The sequence below is a fragment of the Mesoplodon mirus genome (genome assembly GCF_964341445.2).
Source record: "Mesoplodon mirus genome assembly, chromosome: 2".
In the NCBI taxonomy this organism is placed as follows: Eukaryota; Metazoa; Chordata; class Mammalia; order Artiodactyla; family Ziphiidae; genus Mesoplodon; species Mesoplodon mirus.
The window spans coordinates 117,150,033-117,169,892 of record NC_138977.1 but is presented as its reverse complement, the minus strand read 5'-3'; the positions used below and the strand labels follow the sequence as shown (position 1 = coordinate 117,169,892).

General features: G+C 36.8%; 1 protein-coding gene across 6 annotated transcripts in view; it reads right to left on the bottom strand.

Annotated features, from left to right (window-relative positions):
- The window catches only part of ARID4B (AT-rich interaction domain 4B), a 125,512-nt gene that overhangs the window by 75,642 nt on the left and 30,010 nt on the right, over window positions 1-19,860 (bottom strand). For all 6 annotated transcript variants that reach the window (XM_082635110.1, XM_082635112.1, XM_082635113.1 and 3 more), the window contains exon 3: window positions 1,974-2,084. In XM_082635110.1, coding sequence (XP_082491236.1) covers window positions 1,974-2,084 — 111 coding nt within the window. The remainder of the gene's footprint in view (window positions 1-1,973; window positions 2,085-19,860) is intronic.

Here is a 19,860-nt window from a genome sequence, read left to right as displayed (position 1 = left end):
GATGTGAGGTAAGTTAAAATAAAGGGATCAAGTTTAAATATTTAACTAGTTGGTAAAAAACAAAACAGCTTCCAGTACTCAGTATAGAAAAGGTTGTTTTCCTTATACAAAGCAAGAGTTCTTACAGAGATTGAACCATTAGTGTGGTCTTATCTGATATGTGTGGTAATCAACTTAGGTAACAGGGTCACAAACCAGCTATGAAAGGAGATGTCCTGTACTCACAGCATCCCAGGTATTTCTGTCTCACACAACACACTACTATGCTTTATTTGAATTATGTATTTAGATATCTGTGTCATTCACTAGGCTGTAAGCCACTTAAGAATGGAGACCAAGTCTTAATATTACAGTTTCAATACCTGATATCGTGCTTGGCATGTAGTAAACGCTCAATAAATGAAAACGGATGGGGAAGAAGTGTTGTTCTTCTTCCCCAGAAAAATGTATTAACTCTGAATCATAAGCTAATTAAACTGATATAGAAATATACTACCTTATCTGTTGAGAAAATCATTAGCTTTGAATTATAAAAAGATTTTTAGAGCAGCCCAAAAAACTAACAACAAATTTTAGATAGCCACTACTTATAAGACACAAGGCACAAGGTACTGGCTGGCACTCTGTGCCATCAGCAAAAGCAGTATAGACTGTTTTCTTCCTTTCAATGAGAGCAAGAAATGGCAGGACTGCTATGTGTCATTTTGCTGGTTCATTCATTACAGAGACACCCAGCTGAGATTATAAATCACATCTAAAATCCAGTGAAGCATGGGTCCTGGAGTAAGACTGCTCCTGCCCAAAGGAACACCATTTCTAACCAGCACAAAAGTGTTATCTGTAGGCCAAGCTCTGCTAAGGAGGGTCTCTACCAGCAGGGAGAGATTTTTGCCTAATCCATGTTAAGGTGTTACATGTGCTAGCAGTAGCTCTGTCTGAAAGACTGAGAAAACTGATAAAAAGCTTTCTCTTCATCTCTAAGACAGTAATGGCAAAAAATGAGTGCTCAGGGAACACCACTATATGAAGTTGGGAACAGGAAAGGCCACTATAAGAGCTCATGTGCACCAAGCATGTGAAAACTAAAGACAGGGTGGGGGGCTAAGAACAGCATCCTACAGGCTTATGGTTAATTTAAAGGCCTTATCACAATGGTTCTTAACTGGCAGTGTAAATTAGAATCACCCAGGAAGCTTTTTTCAACATATCCATGTGTAAGGAAGGAACCTAAGCATACAAGCATGGAAGAAGCTCCAGAAAAGACTCTGACATGCTCCCCTGAGGTACAAAATCTCTACGGCCTGTTTAACCAGTGATGTTCAAACCAGTATTTTACAGGGTATCTGCTAATGTGGATTATAAGCCCCTTGAAAATAGAGATCGGGTTATTCTCATATCCCCCTCTTCCTTCCCTCCTGCAGTTTTCCACTCAATAAATAATTAACAGTTATTAGGAAGATTTTTCAAGAAAAGTAGAGGATAAGGAACCAACAACTAGATCTACCATCATCAATTATAAATCACATCTCAATTTCATGGTTAAAATGGGGGGGTGAGTCTTAAAACTGATGTACTATGGTAATTCCCATTCTGCCACTAATTTGCCATAATGGCCTTGGAGAAATCACTAACCCTTTACTGAGCCTCATTTTTCTTACAATAAAATTAAGGAATTAAACTACATGACTTCTAAGGTCCTTTCCAGCTCTGAAAGGCTAACAGTACAAACAATACCAAGTCTGTAGCGAAACGGCATTCAAAATACCAACTGTGATCATCTAACTTCATTCCAATTGGAATAAAATCACAAGTAATGCTTTGTTTTCAGGTATTTTTACAATCATTACTCCTAGAAACTAAAAACTCATCTTGCAGAAGAAAAAAATTCTTAGATATACTTACCAGTAAAAGTTTAAGCATCAAATATATGTTTATACTAAACATAGAATTTAGAAAATCTACATATACTGTACCTTGACTTTGACAAGCCTTTTTGCTGTCTTGATCTTGGCTTCACAAAAGGCTCCTCTGTATTTAGCACTCACATCAGTGCCCACTGTCAAGTAGGGAGGTTCATCAAGGGCCTAAAATGCAAATATAATTAGATTTAAACTTTCTAGTTCTTTCCCAAAATCAGACCTCAGAATGGCAGATCTAATCCTGTTACGGCTATAAAAGTTGTAATAGATGAATGTATTGTTAACAATCTATAAAATACTCTAACTTAAAAATAAGTAAAATACATATCATAAAGCCTATTTAAATGTACTAAAATGTACATCTATAAAAGATAAAGCCATCTTTTTTCTCTATATAAAATACATATGGTCCAAGTAGATCATTCCATCCACCCCTCCATCTACCCATTCATTCACAAGTTTTTATTAAATGACCACTGAAAGAAAAGGCAGATCCTTAAAACTCAGTCTAAGAAAATTTCTTTTAATATTTAGGCTATATCTTGGCAGCCACCCAAATTCAGAATAGCTTTGTATATCCCTATCTAGACAATGCTAAGGTAGAACAGCATAAAAGAGGTGGGGGAAACCCACATGCATTCAAACTACTGGTGAAAACTACATGAAGAAATCCAGTCTGAAAAATCTGAAGTAAAAAATCAGCCAAAATGTCTCAACTGCTTTGGCATGAGTTCACTGTTCATTTCCTGTCTACAATAAATATTAAGTTTCCTCACTTGTGATTTAATTTTTAATAGTCCTAATCTAGCTGCTCTTTTTATAATCAGGTACTTTTCTGCACAGGATCTATATTTCTAAGGAGTTCTACTTACATTAATCAATTCTATAGCCAAAGAAAGATTATGTAAGTAACTTTTCCCAAAGTGTTTTACAAGAAATACTAATATTCCAAGATGCTCCACCAGAAAGAAAAAGAATTGGGAGTTTGGGAAAATCAGTTCATTGAATGAATTCCTACTCTGCCTCATCATTTCCCAATCTATTTGTCCAAAGAACCTTTTTTTATTTCTTAAAAATTTTAAATAGATTTTATTTATTTGTTTGTTTATTTATTTATTTATTTATGGCTGCATTGGGTCTTCGTTGCTGCATGGAGGCTTTCTCTGGTTGCAGCTAGCGGGGGCTACTCTTCGCTATGGTGCGCGGGCCTCTCATTGAGATGGCTTCTCCTGTTGCAGAGCACGGGCTCTAGGCACATGGGCTTCAGTAGTTGTGGCACGTGGGCTTCAGCAGTTGTGGCTCGCAGGCTCTAGAGCACAGGCTCAGTAGTTGTGGCGCACAGGCTTAGTTGCTCCGTGACATGTGGAATCCTCCTGGACCAGGGACCAAACCCGTGTCCCCTGCATCAGCAGGCAGACTCCTAACCCCTGTGCCACCAGGGAAGCCCCCAAAGAACCTTTCTTAAATTAACATCTATTAACATCCTGCAGAAATTCCACAGACCGTAAGGTGGAAAAATGCTGTTATACAGCAATAAATAATGAATATATCAATTTCATTTGGATCTTAAAATAAATTCATCCCTAATAGTTGTAGTTAATACCCCTAGAAGAGATTTATCTCAAAAAAAAATTAATGAATATATTGGGCTTCCCTGGTGGCGCAGTGGTTGAGAGTCCGCCTGCCGATGCAGGGGACACGGGTTCGTGCCCCGATCCCGGAAGATCCCACATGCCGCGGAGCGGCTGGGCCCGCGAGCCATGGCCGCGGAGCCTGTGTGTCCGGAGCCTGTGCTCCGCAACGGGAGAGGCCACAGCAGTGAGAGGCCCGCGTACAGCAAAAAAAAAAAAAAAAAAAAAAAAAAAAAAAAAAAAAATTAATGAATATATCAATTTCATTTGGATCTTAAAATAAATTCATCCCTAATAGTTGTAGTTAATATCCCTAGAAGAGATTTATCTCAAAAAAAAATTCTAATGCTATAACAAAAGTGACCATAAATATATCAAACAATTTTAATAACTTTTTGAAAGGTGGGGAGGTATCACAAACCAAAGCAAGGGTGCTACAACTAGAAATATCAGGTCACCCTCCTTAATGGCCATTTGCCTCACATTCTATGTATTTCATGAACAGTATTTAAAAAAACAACACTCAAAACACATCAAGTATATGATTTCTTAAATCTCCTTAGGAAAATGCCTATATTTCAATTTATTTATGCTGTAACAGAAGTGTAACCTCATAGAAAGATAATCATTTTTCTGCATTATTACTTTTAAAATCTGTTGATATCATTCATTAACTACGATTTGATAACTTTGTACTGCTCTTGCACCTAAAGTTAATAAATGCATTTCTACTTTACAGATTAGCCCTCTTAAAATATCATCTTCCCAGGTCAAAATTTTGAATAAATTCCAGACAAGCTAGTGGCTTTATTTTAGCAAGAATATGAAAGGGACTCACAGCACTTCACCCAGAAATTTTAGGAAAATTTCCAAAAGATATCAATCCACTTTGTGGTTCAACTGGTATTGTGTGTTACTGCTAAACAAGCCCCAATGGAGAGGCACTCTTCATGACCATAAGGTTCATTACTCTCCACAACTTGCAACCTCTCCCATTAACACTTCCTGCCTTATTAGCCAGTAAAATTCTGAAATGTAGAACAAGAAATTCTGAAATGTAGAAGAGAAAAAGAGATCATCTAAAAGTGCATGTTTGTGCCTACTCAGGAACAAATAAATATTTAAGAAGTGATAAGCTTTTTAGGTACTTTTATTATAGAGAATTTTGAACCAAAAAGGGGCGGGGGGAATAGGATAGTAATATATTTAGACTACTAGTATACAGAAACCCATTTATGTATTCTTTTCATTAATATTCAATATCAAACACTGGCAACATTCCAACCCAAGCAAACCATAAACATGCTTAATGAACAGACTTATTCATCTTGAATTTGAGAAAGGGAACTTTTCCCCCAAAACTAAGCCCATCCTACATCCTTACTAACATGAAAATCCATGTTGACAGAAAAGAGTAATAATTAGCTCAAATATCATGAGGGGAAATTATTATTTTTGAAGGGTAATATTTTCCTTCCTTCAAACTAGAACACATGAAGAGGAATCAGCAAGGTATATAAAGAAAATGTCTGTTACAAAAATACTTGCAAAGGGAAGCCAAAGTCTAACAAAAACCTGCTAAATACATTGTTAGAGCAGGGTTAATTTCTCAAAAAGAGCATAGGAAAAGCAAAGGTCTATGTTCTGATCTTAATTTCTGCCTGTATTTTTTTGTATCATCTTAGGTAAGTTACTTTTGTGTCCCTAATTTCTCATCATTAGATGAATAAAATAATCTGAATTCTGTATACATTTGTTTAACATGCCTATGTCAAAGGACTAAGGTTATTACAAAGATGGTCAGAATAGGATACTCTGAGACACGTAATTGTCTAGAAGTGAAACTATGCTAACCAAAGTATGAATTTCTACAGAAAAAACAAATGAAACTCACAACCTACATGGTCATATTTCTGTATGTAATTTTAGCAGACCATAAATTATCACTCTATCATTAGTGTAATGTGAGACTAACATAGCACAGTTTTTGAAAGCAAAAGACAAGGTCCTAACCCCAGCTCTATTCCTATGCTAACTACATGCGTCTTTATAGACTACTGAACCTCCCTAAACTTCAGTTCCCACTACAGGAAAATGGGGCCAGTATTAGAAAGTACTCAGTTATGATGCCAGAAGTATTTAATTATTCACAATTACTATTATGAAACACTGAGAGTGGGCAAATAAGTCATTAAACCAATGTAAATTCAGATTTGGCACCTCCTCCTTTTTTCCTTTTTAAAATGGGAAAGGCAAAACCTCATTTTAAATGATTGCTCATCATAAGTCAGTGTAAAGAGAAAGTTAAACCACTTTTCTCACTTTTTCAACTAATGTCAATACTCCTCAGAATACAATATTTTTTAGCATTAAATCTAATGAGAACATAATACAGGATAATTGGTACTATGTATATGTCTTTAAAATATTATACTTTTTCTTCTTCTAGAAATGCAGAAATAAAAATATATATGTTATACTATACCTATAGAAAAAGCATACATATTAAAGATAATAACAACTGTTAAAGAGGGATTAACCTATGAGAAAGGGAGTGGAAAGGAGGGGTATGTATATAAAAACATTTTATCCAAAGTATGTCTTCCTGTTTTTTTTCTAAAAAAAAAAAGTTCCTTCTTTGTTTTTTACAATTGGCATGTAGCCTTTGCTTTTTAAAATGTATACTAAGGAACATTTCAACCTTATAAAAAAGAAGACAGAACTGTACAGTAACTCCCCTATATATTCATAATGTGACTCCCACAGTTATCAACTCAATTATAATACTCAAAGTATTATAATCTGTAGTGACTGGGATTATGGGTTATTTTGAACGTTCATATTAATACTTATCTATATTCTTCAGTGCACTTGGAATGACTCTACTAATGAGAGTCAGTATAATACAGTAATTAAGAGCACAGGCTCTTGAATCAGATGCTTAGGTTCAAATCTACCACTTAGTAGCCAGATGACCTTGCCTCTAGATATAATAAATAGTGACTATCTCACAGGGATGAAGACTGAAATGCTTGCTACATGTGAAGTGCTTATTAGAACAGACCCCAGCATACAATACCAAATAAAGGCTGTTATTATTACTCAATAATCTGGGGTATAATTGTGAGTTTAAAAAAAATTTGAGTCCTACACCAAAGAGATCCCACATAAACAGAACAGATGCCAGTATAATTGTGTATATGGGGGGAGGGGTGTTTAAAATATTATCCCCCTATTCAATTCAGAAATAAAGTAATCAAGTTGAATTCTAGTAGCAAGAGAGGTAAAGTGTTTGTGGGGATGCTCCATAAAGTCTATCACAGTCTTTTAGTGTGGCAGAAAGACAAAATCAAGACTATACACACCTATTCTGAGGCTACTGTACTTTGATGCAATGCAGAGATATACAAAGAATCATGCCAGCAGGTTTACCAAGATTCCTTTGACCAACACCAACCCTGTTAGGTGTATGTACATGTATATCACCAGGGGAAAACAAACAAAACAAAACTCTTACCTTCTCTTTTTGTTCTGCTTTTCTCATTTTGGTCAAAAATACAGACCATCTCAGAGGCTAAAATAAAATGTTTTTATATAGCACCTCCATGCCAAAAAAGAAATTAAACTACTATATTACCATCCCTTTGTTTAGCAAACGTAACAGTTTTCCAGTTGTCAAGGCAACAATTACCTCATACTTATCCCAGCATTGCTTAAACATTTATTTTTCTAGTCAATCTACCAAATGTCCTAACTGGCACCTAAAAACCATTGAATTCCATGGAAACACTAAAAGCATAAGCAATTTTTAAATTAGATATTGGTGGATAATAAACCTTCAAGAAGCCAAAATGCCATGGAAATATATAAGTACCCAAATGAATCAACAGTAATCTCTAATGTGCCTTGGGCTACAGTACACCTAATATACAAGTTTCAGAAAGATAACAGTTGAATCAATGATCCAAACGGCTAATGTTGACACTGACTAAGAAATATTCAGTTATTCAAGATCTATTTTTTTAAAAAGCAAAACATGCTTGATGACATTTTATTGAGGTAGGTTTTTAAAAACAGTAAGCATTCAAATTGGTTACTAAGGCAGTGCCAATGCAGCCAAGAGAATCAGAACACAAGATATTAAATCTGATGCTAAAATCCTCACTAAATAAATGTATTTAAACACACAGTGTGACAATAAATCTATGAAAACAATCTATTTGTTTATGACAATCCCAAGGAGGCATTAAAACAATAATGCGGATAATTCCAACAGATGAATGAACGAAAAACGCATCTATATACCAAAGGGTACATGATTTTAAAACTAAGCTTAAAACTAAAATACGTAATTTTTTAGGGAATACCAAAAAATGAGTACATTGAAGAAATAAAGAAACTGTGCAATCTAACTTTAAAATCTTCTCTGGAGCCATTCCCTCTCCACCTTTTCATGTCGCTTTAAGGACATGGGGTAGTGAGGGGTCAGTACTGGGGACAGGAGGTAAGGGACAGATGCTGAGTATACAAGGTGGTGAGGAGGAGGCTGGGGGAGCCACATGGAAGCACAGGCAGGCTCTGTGGCTGAGAACATTCTGGGAGTTAAGTAGGGACAGAGGAAATGAGCAGCAGGGTTGGAAGATTTGTTACAGTGGCCAAGTAAGTAAACTGAATGATCAAGTAAGTAAACATACTGAGGATAGTTGGGGCCATTTTTCTCACTGACAAAGAAATTTAAAAGGAAGGGGCAAGGCTAAAAGAAGTCTAAGGTATTGGAGTGGAATTAGAAATATGAATTCATGGTTATATTATATATATACAACGTAGATATTATATATATACATATGTATTATATATACACACACACAGAAAAATGAACACGTAGTCATAGATGTATATGTGTATATGCATATATATTTGTATGTCTGTGTGTGTGCATATATACATCCATATATTTTCCTAACTCTGTCCACTAAGAACAACTGACAGCTCAACTCGGACTACTTTTACTTTTTTGATTTTCAGGCTCCCCAAGTGGGAAACAAGAGCCACTCTACCACTTCCCTGGCGGCATTTGATTCCTCTGACATGGAAACATAATCAGTGTGTTAAACGAAAATGTCAGAAGTTGAAAAAAAAACAAACAGCATATCAGTGGCGTATATCCTGATTTCTAAAACCCATCCTACATTAAAAGGAAGCAGGAATCCTTGGAGAAATGGCTAATTTCAAAGTTGGCCAGGGAATGTACAAGAAGAATGTAAAATATCTTGTGCCAGAAAGTAAGGAAATGCTCAAAAAATAATGCAGATACTTCAAAGAAACACAGGAGCCACCTTGAAGGGCTACTACTGGCCAAACGGGGGGAAAGTTTGAGCACCAAAAAAAATATTAGTTGTCCTGTTATCCTGTTAGGGATGTATGTGTATGTCAAAACTGAATGACTCAAGATGTGTGTATTCTACTGTAATTTATATAATAAATTATATAATTTATATAAATTATAACCCATTCAGTAAAACTCGCATCCCTGAGTCCATATTGACAAACACATGAATGAATGATGAATAAATAAATAAATGCAGAAAAAGGAAAATGCAGAAGGAAGAAAGCTCTTCCTTACAGTAAAATGTTAATAAATATAGCAGGAATGATGGAAACAGAGAATCATCTTTCAGCAATCATCATGAAGGTGACTGATTTCACAGAGTTCTCAATAGATGCTAAACTGATGAGTGAAGGTTTGATGAAGAACAGGACACTGGCATATTCCTGGAATACTATTCAATTATCAGTTTTGGAATGATGTGATGCACTGAGGACAAAAGCACATCGTTTTTGTGGTATACCTGGCAAGAATAACTTTGACAATGAGAAAAATTAGATCTACAGAATGTAAGGTGTGTATTCCTTAAAACTCTAAAGGACATGAAATACAGGGAAAACTGGGAGTTTCAAACTGAAGCAGTCTGAAGAGATGTGATAATCAAATGCAATGTGAACTCCTGGATTGAGTATAGGTCAAAAGGAAAAAGAGACATGAGGAGAGTTGGTGAAATTTAAAAGGGGCCTGAGAATAGGATGGTAGTATCATACCAATACTGATTTCCTGATTTAGATAGGTGAATGCAGAATAGGTAGAACAGTGTCCTTTTTTGGGGAGATTACATTCCGGAGTATTTAGGGATGACAGGACATCGTATCTTCAGCTTGCTCTCAAAAAGTCTGAAGATAATAAGAACGGATACATATATCTGTATACATACATAGATTATATGAATTCTTTGTACTGTAAATTTGAAATTACATGAAAATAATTTTTAAATAGTGTATATTTATTGGGCATGTGCATATTTTTCCTATGAATTGCTCACTTATGTTCTTTACTTGTCTGAGTTACTAATTTTTTTTAAACTGGATTATAAAAGTTCTTGAATATTAAAAAAAAAAAAAAAAACCCTTTCCCCCAAACACAAAAATCTTCTCTGGATGGTACATATATTTCTTAGTTTTCTTCCTAAAATTTAAGTCACTTTGGGAGATGGAACTACAAATTATTTATAAGTAAATTTTAGACCCACATCTATCAACCAGAGAGATACCTACATATTCACAGATATTAACAGAGGACTGTCTGCATATTCCTGGAAACTTAAATAACTCACAAAAGACATTTTAACTAGAATGTTCATCATCAGCAAAGAGGTAAGAGAGAAGTATATTGGGAAGAACATTTATTAAGTGCCTCCTGTATTTAAAACATTATTCTATGTGCCAAAAAAGCAAAGGCACTTTAACACAAAGATAGCCAATTTATTTTGCCCTTAGAAGAGGTTAAACTTATTTGTAATCTTGCTAGTAAGATCAGAAAACCTTATTCAAGGGACTTCCCTGGTGGCGCAGTGGTTAAGAACCTGCCTGCCGGGGCTTCCCTGGTGGCGCAGTGGTTGAGAGTCCGCCTGCCGATGCAGGGGACACGGGTTCGTGCCCCGGTCCGGGAGGATCCCACATGCCGCGGAGCGACTGGGCCCATGAGCCATGGCCGCTGAGCCTGCGTGTCCAGAGCCTGTGCTCCGCAACGGGAGAGGCCACAACAGTGAGAGGCCTGCGTACCACAAAAAAAAAAAACCAAAAAAAACCCAACCTGCCTGCCAATGCAGGGAACCCGGGTTCAAGCCCTGGTCCAGGAAGATCCCACATGTCACGGAGCAACTAAGCCCATGTGCCACAACCACTGAAGCCCGTGCGCCGTAATTATTGAAGCCCGCACGCCTAGAGCAGATGCTCCACAACAAAAGAAGCCACTGCAATGAGAAGCCCGCGCACCGCAAAGAAGAGTACTCCCCGCAACTAGAAAAAACCGGCGCGCAGCAACGAAGACCCAACACAGCCAAAATTAAATAAATTTATTTTTTTAAAAAAAACCTTATTCAAATGAATCTGCATTAGCGTAACATCGTTCTCAGAACATACCTTGCTTATTTATAATATTTAAACTTTAATAATCTGGAAATTAGTGGTGCAGCCAGTTCAAAAATCAGAAGCGCAAAGAAAAACCATAAACCGGCATTGTTATGATTTATATCTGGCCATGTGGACTTGCAGTTTGGGTCTTGGTTCACTGGCTCTCCAGATACAAGCCATCTCCTATTTGTTACATGATTTCAGAATGGTTGTTGTCTACCTGAACTGCTCAATGTACAAATTTGCACATTCTCTGGCTTCGGAACCAGAGAGACTGCAATTCATGTACTTAATAACTATCTGTCTTTGGGTATGTCACCTCACCAGTTTGGTTTTTGGCTTCTTCTCTGTAGACTGATCTTGCAGGGTGCTTGCAAGTTTTAAATTAAATTAGGTAGCATATTTAGAATCTTTAGGAGACTGACAGGTCCTGAGTAAACACTCAGCAAACATTAGATTAAACCACATGAAATTGCTATTTTTCATAAATCAAAAAAGGTCAAATATTGGCAATTTTATATTCGGTTCAATCTCATACTGCTTTTCTCCATTTCTTTCAAGCAGCTGGGAAACGACAGACCAACACCCAAGAAACATAAAAGTCCTGTTCCGCAATCTGCTCAGACTCTGCTCCTGCTCTATTGCCCATGAGCAAGACACAGTTTTGCACCACCAATCACTCTGTAGCTCACAGGACTCCATGTATGTATATTTCCTCCTGTGGCCAGAGGACTAGGCCTCACACAGAGATCTGGACCCCTTATACCACTAATGTAGCTATGGCTATTTTCCCACTTGATGGCTGTGTGGGCCACCAACCAAGCTTTTGTTCAGTTTTATATTCTCAAGAATATGACCTTGGGAATTCCCTGGCAGTCCAGAGGTTAGGGCTCCATGCTTTCACAAGCCATGCCGCCAAAAAGAAAAAAGAAGAATATGACCTTGAAAGAAGCCATCAAAAGGAAACAGTAACCTCCAATCGTTTGAAACTCTATCCATTCTTTGTCTAGTGACCAAAAGAAATTGACCCATGGAGTACGGTAGGTAATAAATATTCTAAGTCACAGAATTCACTCTAATTTCAGAGCCCTCATGTATTAACCCCTTTGGTAACCAATGCTACAATACTCATTGCCATGCTATATACTGGCTTTGCTTGTCCCAAATGGATACAATCATTCTGTAAAGGTGAAAGTTTCACACTGTATTTCAGTGATTTGTATCTGTCTTCTCTCCTGGATTGAGCAACTTAAGGCAGAAATAGCATCTTATTTATCTTTGGATGTCCTGGTCTTAGAATTACACCTACGTATAGGAGGAATTCAGTAATCATTTATTGAACCAAAAAATGTCAGGCATTAGTTAAGCCCTGCTAAATGAGATTTCTCTTAAGGTAAAAATTATTTATACTTCAAAAACACCTTATATTGGGAGGCATCTTATAAATTGAGAATTCAAAAGCATGAGCTCTGGAATCAGAGTATCTGGGTTCAAACTCCACATCTGTAATGTACTAGCTAGGTGACCTTTGGGACATGGTCTTTAACTTCTCTGAGCCTAGCTTCACATTTGTAAAGTGTGGTTGATAACAGTAATATAATAAACATATAATTTGTATTTATATATATCATAAATAAATTATATAATATAAACATATAATAAAGGTGTGACCTTGTTATACATAAAATGTCATATGCTGATAAATGTAGAATGCGCTTTATAACTTCTCAGATGACCAAATTTTTAGTGAAAAAAAGTTCACATAGTTTCATAAAGAATAAGTTGTGACAAGCACCCACTACTAGATTATTTCTCTTAACAAAGAGCTATGCTCCAGCAATACACTTTGCTGACAAGAAGTGGACTATACAGATCGTCAGCTATCTATCTGATCCAAACTGTGCCAAAGCGGTTCTCTCTCCTAAAAATTCAAAGCTGAAATGCTAATCAAATTGTTAGTAGAGCAAGGTGATACAGCCTGTGTTAGCCATTTTCTGGCATGCGTAGTGAGAAGGAGAGAAAACCGGTCTATAACGAGAGAGAGGAAGAGCGATAAAAAGAAAAGAACAAACAGACATGCAGAGAAAAAAAGGGACACATGCGAGACTGTGTCCTTTGAGTGACTGAGAGAACAGCTAGCCTTAGTTCCTGTTAGCTTTCCAAAACTTAAATCTCTCCTCGAACCTGACTGGACTTTCTGCTCGTGGGTATTCAGTATCCATAAAGTAAATTCTCTTTTCTGCTTTCGATAATCTGAGGTGGTTTCTATTACCTGTAACCAAAAAAGCCTTAATTAAAACCCATCAGAAACGTATCTAAGAAGACATAAAATGTAATTGCAATTCTACAAACATTTACTGAACATCCACAATGTCCGGGGATATTTAGGACTTAGATCCTATTCATACAAATATTAAACCAATTCCAGTTAAAAATTTTAAGCTAAATTGTCACAATATACAAAATCCTAGAAGATCAATAAGGAATAATGAAATATGGACCTACAAAGTAAAAAAACAGATTTCTTATGGCAATCCAAACTTTATTATTTAATACAGAAATATTTTAATGAATGTTTAAGATGTGAAAGAAACATCATAATAAAGCATTCTTGAGATTACTGCCAACTGTAAAACTCCCAACACCACTGACCCTGCTTCTTCCACAGAGGAAACCATTATTTATCTACATTTTGGTTACCCGTCCCATGGAAAAGCCAGATTATTTTTTAAAAAGCTATTCAAGGTCATCAGGTCACTATTACAGCATTAGTAGCATCAGAAGACAGCAGTGAAAAAACAACCTCTGGTTCTCAATTTTTAAAAATCAACTTATAAGCCTTTACTATATAGGTCTGGCCCTACACTCTTATCAGCTTATTAAAAATATATTTATACTTAAAAAAGTTTGTTTTCAACAGACTTTTCTCCTTTTTCCACTCATATTTTTCAAAACTTAGAAGTATCTTATCGAATCAGAAGAAAAAAACAGAGCATTAACCAGGAAGAAAGCAGGAATAGGAAATTCCCTGGCAGTCCAACTGTTAGGACTCGGTGCTTTCACTGTCAGGGCCCCGGTTTGATCCCTGGTCGGGGAGCTAAGTTCCCGCAAGCCTGGAGGCACAGCCCAAAAGAAAAAAAAAAGGCAGGAATAATAACTGCTCAATAAAATACTAAGTGAATGAATGAACGAATGAATCAATCAATCAAACCAAATCAAAAGTGGCTAGGTGCCCAGAATATACAAAAAACAAAATAGTTTTCCTGTCTTCAAAAAGTCATTATCTAGTTGAAGAAAATGAGCAAACAAAACCAAATGAATGTTTAAAGATAAAAGAATTTTCCCCCAACAAGTTCAAATTAATCTATTTATTTATTCACTTACTTGTTTTTTTATATTGTATTTATAAGTGATAATATGCAGTATTTGTCTTTGTCTGGTTTATTTGATTTAGCATAATGCCCTCCAAGTTCAGCCATGTTGTCAAAAAGAATTTTTTTTTAAGTAATTCTTCAAGGTCTGTGACACTGAGAACACTTAATTGGACACATTTAATACTGTATATTCCAGCTAGCATGATTTGGATTGGGGCTGGGGAGTTGCCAAAGCCTTTATAATTAAAATCTCAGAAACCACAAAACTAATTTGATCCACAATTTTGAAAGATTGCAATATGAAAAAATTAACTCCTAGTCTATTAATCTACTCACTCTTCTTTTCTTACTGAATACTTATTGAATAATTTATCTAAGTTCTTGTTAACCATAGTATATATATTTCATTATAATACAAAGTCAGATACTTGAAACTGCTCTAGGAAAACAGTAAATTTAAAGAATGAAATCATAATAATATATGGCCCTTGCCTCCTATGGAGCCTCAATTTGTATTAAAACTATCACTAAAACTGGAAAGAACTTTCCAATACATCTCATCAAAAGAATTCTTTTATTACAGGTTATTAGTCTACAACACAAGATAAACAATGATATTAACATAAGTGAGACTTTTTAAATACCTTATATTTAATGTGTGAATATTTTAGGGATTTGTTTTGTTTTGTTTTGGGTCTTTCTCCTGATCATCATCCCAGCACCTTTCAAGTTTTGAATGGCGGCATCAAATGGCTTTACTTGGTTGGCTACGTCTGCCATACTCTATCGCACTAAATGGAGATTCTGTTAGTTGCTAAGGATATCTATTCACTTAGCACCTAGAGAAACAATTTTCTCTAGGTGTAGAGAAATAGGTGTAGAGATATATACTTAGGTCAACACTCTATCTCCTGACTCTCCACATGCACCTAGTCTTACTACTAGATCACACTGGTAGTCTTCTGGGTCACCAGAATTTATCATTACACTAGAGCCAATATCCAATAGTTCCTCCCACATTTTATGAACTGAGTATTTCCCCTTCCCCACAGCACAGCTATTTAAAGTAAATGAACACAAGGTATCATTAGTGAAGGCAGGTAGGAGGGGGTCACACTACATACAGGGATATACAACAGGCCCTCCAGGGTACTCGATCTTGCCTTTTTTCAATGGGCTCTGAGGCTCTTGCCTTCTTTCAACAGACTCAATCTCAAGGATATATATAACAGGATAGCTTACATCAGATTTTCATTATTAAACCTGGATTTTTAAAAAAACTATACCAAGCGAGTTACTAGGTTGATTAACAACCTAGGGATCCCAGGTAGATCAGAACATTCTCAGAATTTCATTATCAAACCCGCCTTGCCATCTTTTATGATGACCATGCCCACCTTGCCACCAGCTATAAACTCTGCCAACTTATGATTCTCTGACTCCACTGAAGTCATGAAACATATTTCAATGGCATTCCCTTCCAGAAAGCAGTCCCAGCTGGAAAGAAAAGCCAATAAAGACCTTAAATTCTAGCATTTCCCTTGCTAATCCATTTTCCCCAAGAAAATATTAAAGAGAGAATCCACTGAACTGTGATTATCCCGGTGACATGATAAATTCCAAGTGGTGTGGGGAAGATTCACTGAGCACACAAAACATAAGAAGTCTTTTATTTCCCTTAAAAAGATGGACTTCCCTGGTGGCGTAGTGGTTAAGAATCCGCCTGTCAGTGCAAGGGACATGGGTTCAAGCCCTGGTCTGGGAAGATCCCACATGCCGCAGAGCAACTAAGCCCGTGCGCCACAGCTACTGAGCCTGTGCTCTGGAGCCTGCGAGCCACAACTACTGAGCCCACGTGCCACAACTACAGAAGCCCGCATGCCTAGAGCCCGTGCTCTGCAACAAGAGAAGCCTCCGCAATGAGAAGCCCGCGCACTGCAACGAAGAGAAGCCCCTGCTCGCCGCAACTAGAGAAAGCCCGTGTGCAGCAACGAAGACCCAACGCAGCCAAAAACAAATTTAATTAATTAATTTTTAAAAAAGATAATAAAGTAGGCTTTTCTAATACCATTTCTTATGTTGATATACATGAGCCTGTGTGTCCTATGAATGTCCTGAGAGAAAAGTAGCAGGTGCACAACACACAGGAGTTGACAATAGTGCCATCACCTGTTCACTCACTTTCAGCATATTGTGTTAGGTATGCTCACACATGTAAATTCTACAGATTACATTATGCTTGTTTACATGAATTTGTGGATTATGTTATAAACTAGAAAAGAGGTTTTTAAAGTGTGTCCCCAGCAACAACGGCATCAACATCACCTGGGAACTTGTTAGAAATTCAAATTCTCAGGCCCCACTCCAGGCATCCTGAATTATAAACTCTGGGGGAGGGAATCAGCAATCTGTGTTTTAACAAGTCTTCCAGAGAACTCTGATGCACCCCACAGTTTGAAAACCAATGACCTAGAGGTTACTTCTCTAGGAACCTGTAACAGATATATTCAGCAACTAACAGACTCTCTGCTTGGTTTCCTGACCAATATAGTATGGGGTATTATGGTAGGAACGGCCAAAGTAAAAGCAATTTGGGGAATTATGGCTACCATTTAAAGACTTGAGAGATGCCAGAATGGTGATTATGAAAAAAATAGATAACATACACACAGAATGAAATAATGCAATGAAAGCAGACTCATTTAAAACAATATAATATCGGGACTTCCCTGGTGGTCCAGAGGTTAAGACTCCACACTTCCAGTGCAGGGGGTGCGGGTTCGATCCTGGTCAGGGAACTAAGATTCTACATGTCGTGTGGTACAGCCAAAAAATTTTAAAATAAAAATAAATAAATAAATAAAAATAATATAGTATATAAAAGTGGCTTAAGAAGGTTCTAGCAAAGAAATCAGAATCTGAGATTAAACTATCAATGCAAAAAGTAAAAACTAAGAAAAGTGAAAGCTAAAACTTCTCTACAGAAAAGAGTTAACACAGCGGGCCTGACTGCTATTTTTGGCCTACTTGCAAGGTTGGCCCTTGGATGGCATCTGGGAAGTTATGGGAACTTGAATTTCGGGCGGGTTCCCACAATTAATTGATAAGAGTGGCTCACTGAGCCTAAACTGTATATACAAATAATACAGTGCATGCGGAACATGCTTTGATTCCCAGAGTTGAGAATTTGGGTATGTGCCTGGTGTGGGGCTTCTATGTGACTAGCCCCCAGTAAAAACCCTGGGTGCTGTGTCTCTAACAAGCTTTCCTGTTGCCAACAGTTGCGAAATGTTGTCACAATTAATTTCTAGAAGAATTAAGCATGGCCTGTGTGACTACTGAGCAAAGACTCTGGAAGTTTGCACCTGGTTTCCCCAAGACTTCACCCCAAGCATCTTTTCCTTGTGCTGATCACGCTTGGTATCCTTTTTGTTGTAAAAAGTCACAGCCTGAGTGCAACTATACACCGACTCCTGTGAGTTCTCTCAGCCAATTACCAAACCTGGGGGGGGGGGGGCTTGAGGACTCCTGACACACTCTCTTACTTCAAACATGAGCTCTTTGACAGTCACATAACAGGGTTAAAAACACTGACAAGCCCACCAAATCTGACGTTTATACTGTTCTTACTTGATCCATTAATAAAAGAAAAGATTTTAATATTATTTAATTTCCATTTTCTTATTCTTTTTAACATATCTAGTAAGTGTAACTTGAATTACATGCTCAGTCCTTGGCCAGCGAAGGGCAGGGCATCTACGCTGACAGTCCATTAAGGGAAGTGGTATAGGCTGCTGCCAAATGAAGGGTGACCACTAAATCAGGCTCTTTGGCAAACACGAAATTTACTTCAAGGATATTGGGAAAGCACCTCAAGGAGGACAATTATGACCTGTCAAAGTTCAAACTAAGTTACAAAAAGCCCTGAGTAACTTCTAGTTGTTAGTTTATATGTTAAGACATAAAAACAGAAAAAAACAAAGTGGTTTCAAACGTGAGCCCAAAATAAAAAGTCACAGACTCTACAGATTGAAGGGATGACTTGCCATCATACTACTTCTCACCAAGGCAACTCTACACAGCATGCCGCCAGGTGAGCAGCAGTTATTATTTAACTCAGTGGTCGGCAACTCTAGGGAGGCTGGGTAATATCTAAGAAAAATCTATTCTTTATACCATTTAAAAGACCAAGGAGAAATGCTAGAAATATTAGAGATAGACAAATAAGAGTAAGTAATGTATTACTAATCCTGTTAGGTGTCAATATTATCAATAATGGAATAATTTTCAGGCACCAAAATGGTCTTTAAAACTCTCCTATTTGGGGTAAAATATTGGCCTAGGGATATATACCATGATTCAGGAAAGGGGGGAATCTAGTATGGAATAAAGACAAATACTGAAATACTAGAATTTAGTGGCATATTTGGAGGAATTAAAATCATCAAAAACACAATCACTACGTAAAGCATAATGGTGCCTAATAATGGTTGGCCCTTAACACTGCGACATCATATGAAACTGTTTACAGCCTTGACTTTACCTACTCATATCCTCAACAGACGAAGTTTTTTACACGGTCTAGTAAACCCAAGACCTTACTTTAGCACTGTACTGATTTTATCCTTCACTGCTGTCTCTAATTCATAGAAGGTAATATTTTCCTCTAGATTACTCCAGAGAACACAACCAGATAAAGGCAACCTTTTGTGTGGTAGACTTTGGGATAACAGTTTGTAAATTTAGTCAATACAAAAATTAGTTCCATGGGTGTGTCAGACTTTGAAAGCACATAAGTGAACCAAGATGCTGTGAACAATGGATGAAGACTACTTTATATATAGGCATAGTCATCCTGAAAGTCATAAAAGTGTTTCTGTAGGTCTCTGAAGACCCGGCAATTAAAGACAGAATTTTTAGAGATTACATGTACAAATACAATAAAGCTTGTGCTTTCAACAGACCCAAAAAAGTCTAAGAATTTCTACTGCAGAATGGCTTTTCATAAAGGTTACCTAATTAAATGGGAGAAAGGAAGAGAACAAGAAAGCTTTGAAATTAATCAGATTTAACCAGACATGGAAATATTTACTACCTTAGATATAATTTAATATTATTACAAAATAATACATTTGACACAACATCTTTCAAGGCACATTCATTTCTTTTTTGTTGCTGTTCTTGTTTTGGTTTTTTTGGGCGGTAATATAGTCATTTTTTAAATTTTAATTTAATTTATTTATTATTTATCCAGCAGGTTATTATTAGTTATCTACTTTATACATATTAGTGTATACACGTCAATCCCAATCTCCCAACTCATCCCACCACCACGACCCCCCATGGCACTTTCTCCCCTTGGTGTCCATACGTTTGTTCTCTACATCTGTGTCTCTATTTCTGCCTTGCAAACCAGTTCATCTGTACCATTTTTCTAGATTCCTCATATATGCATTAATATACAATATTTGT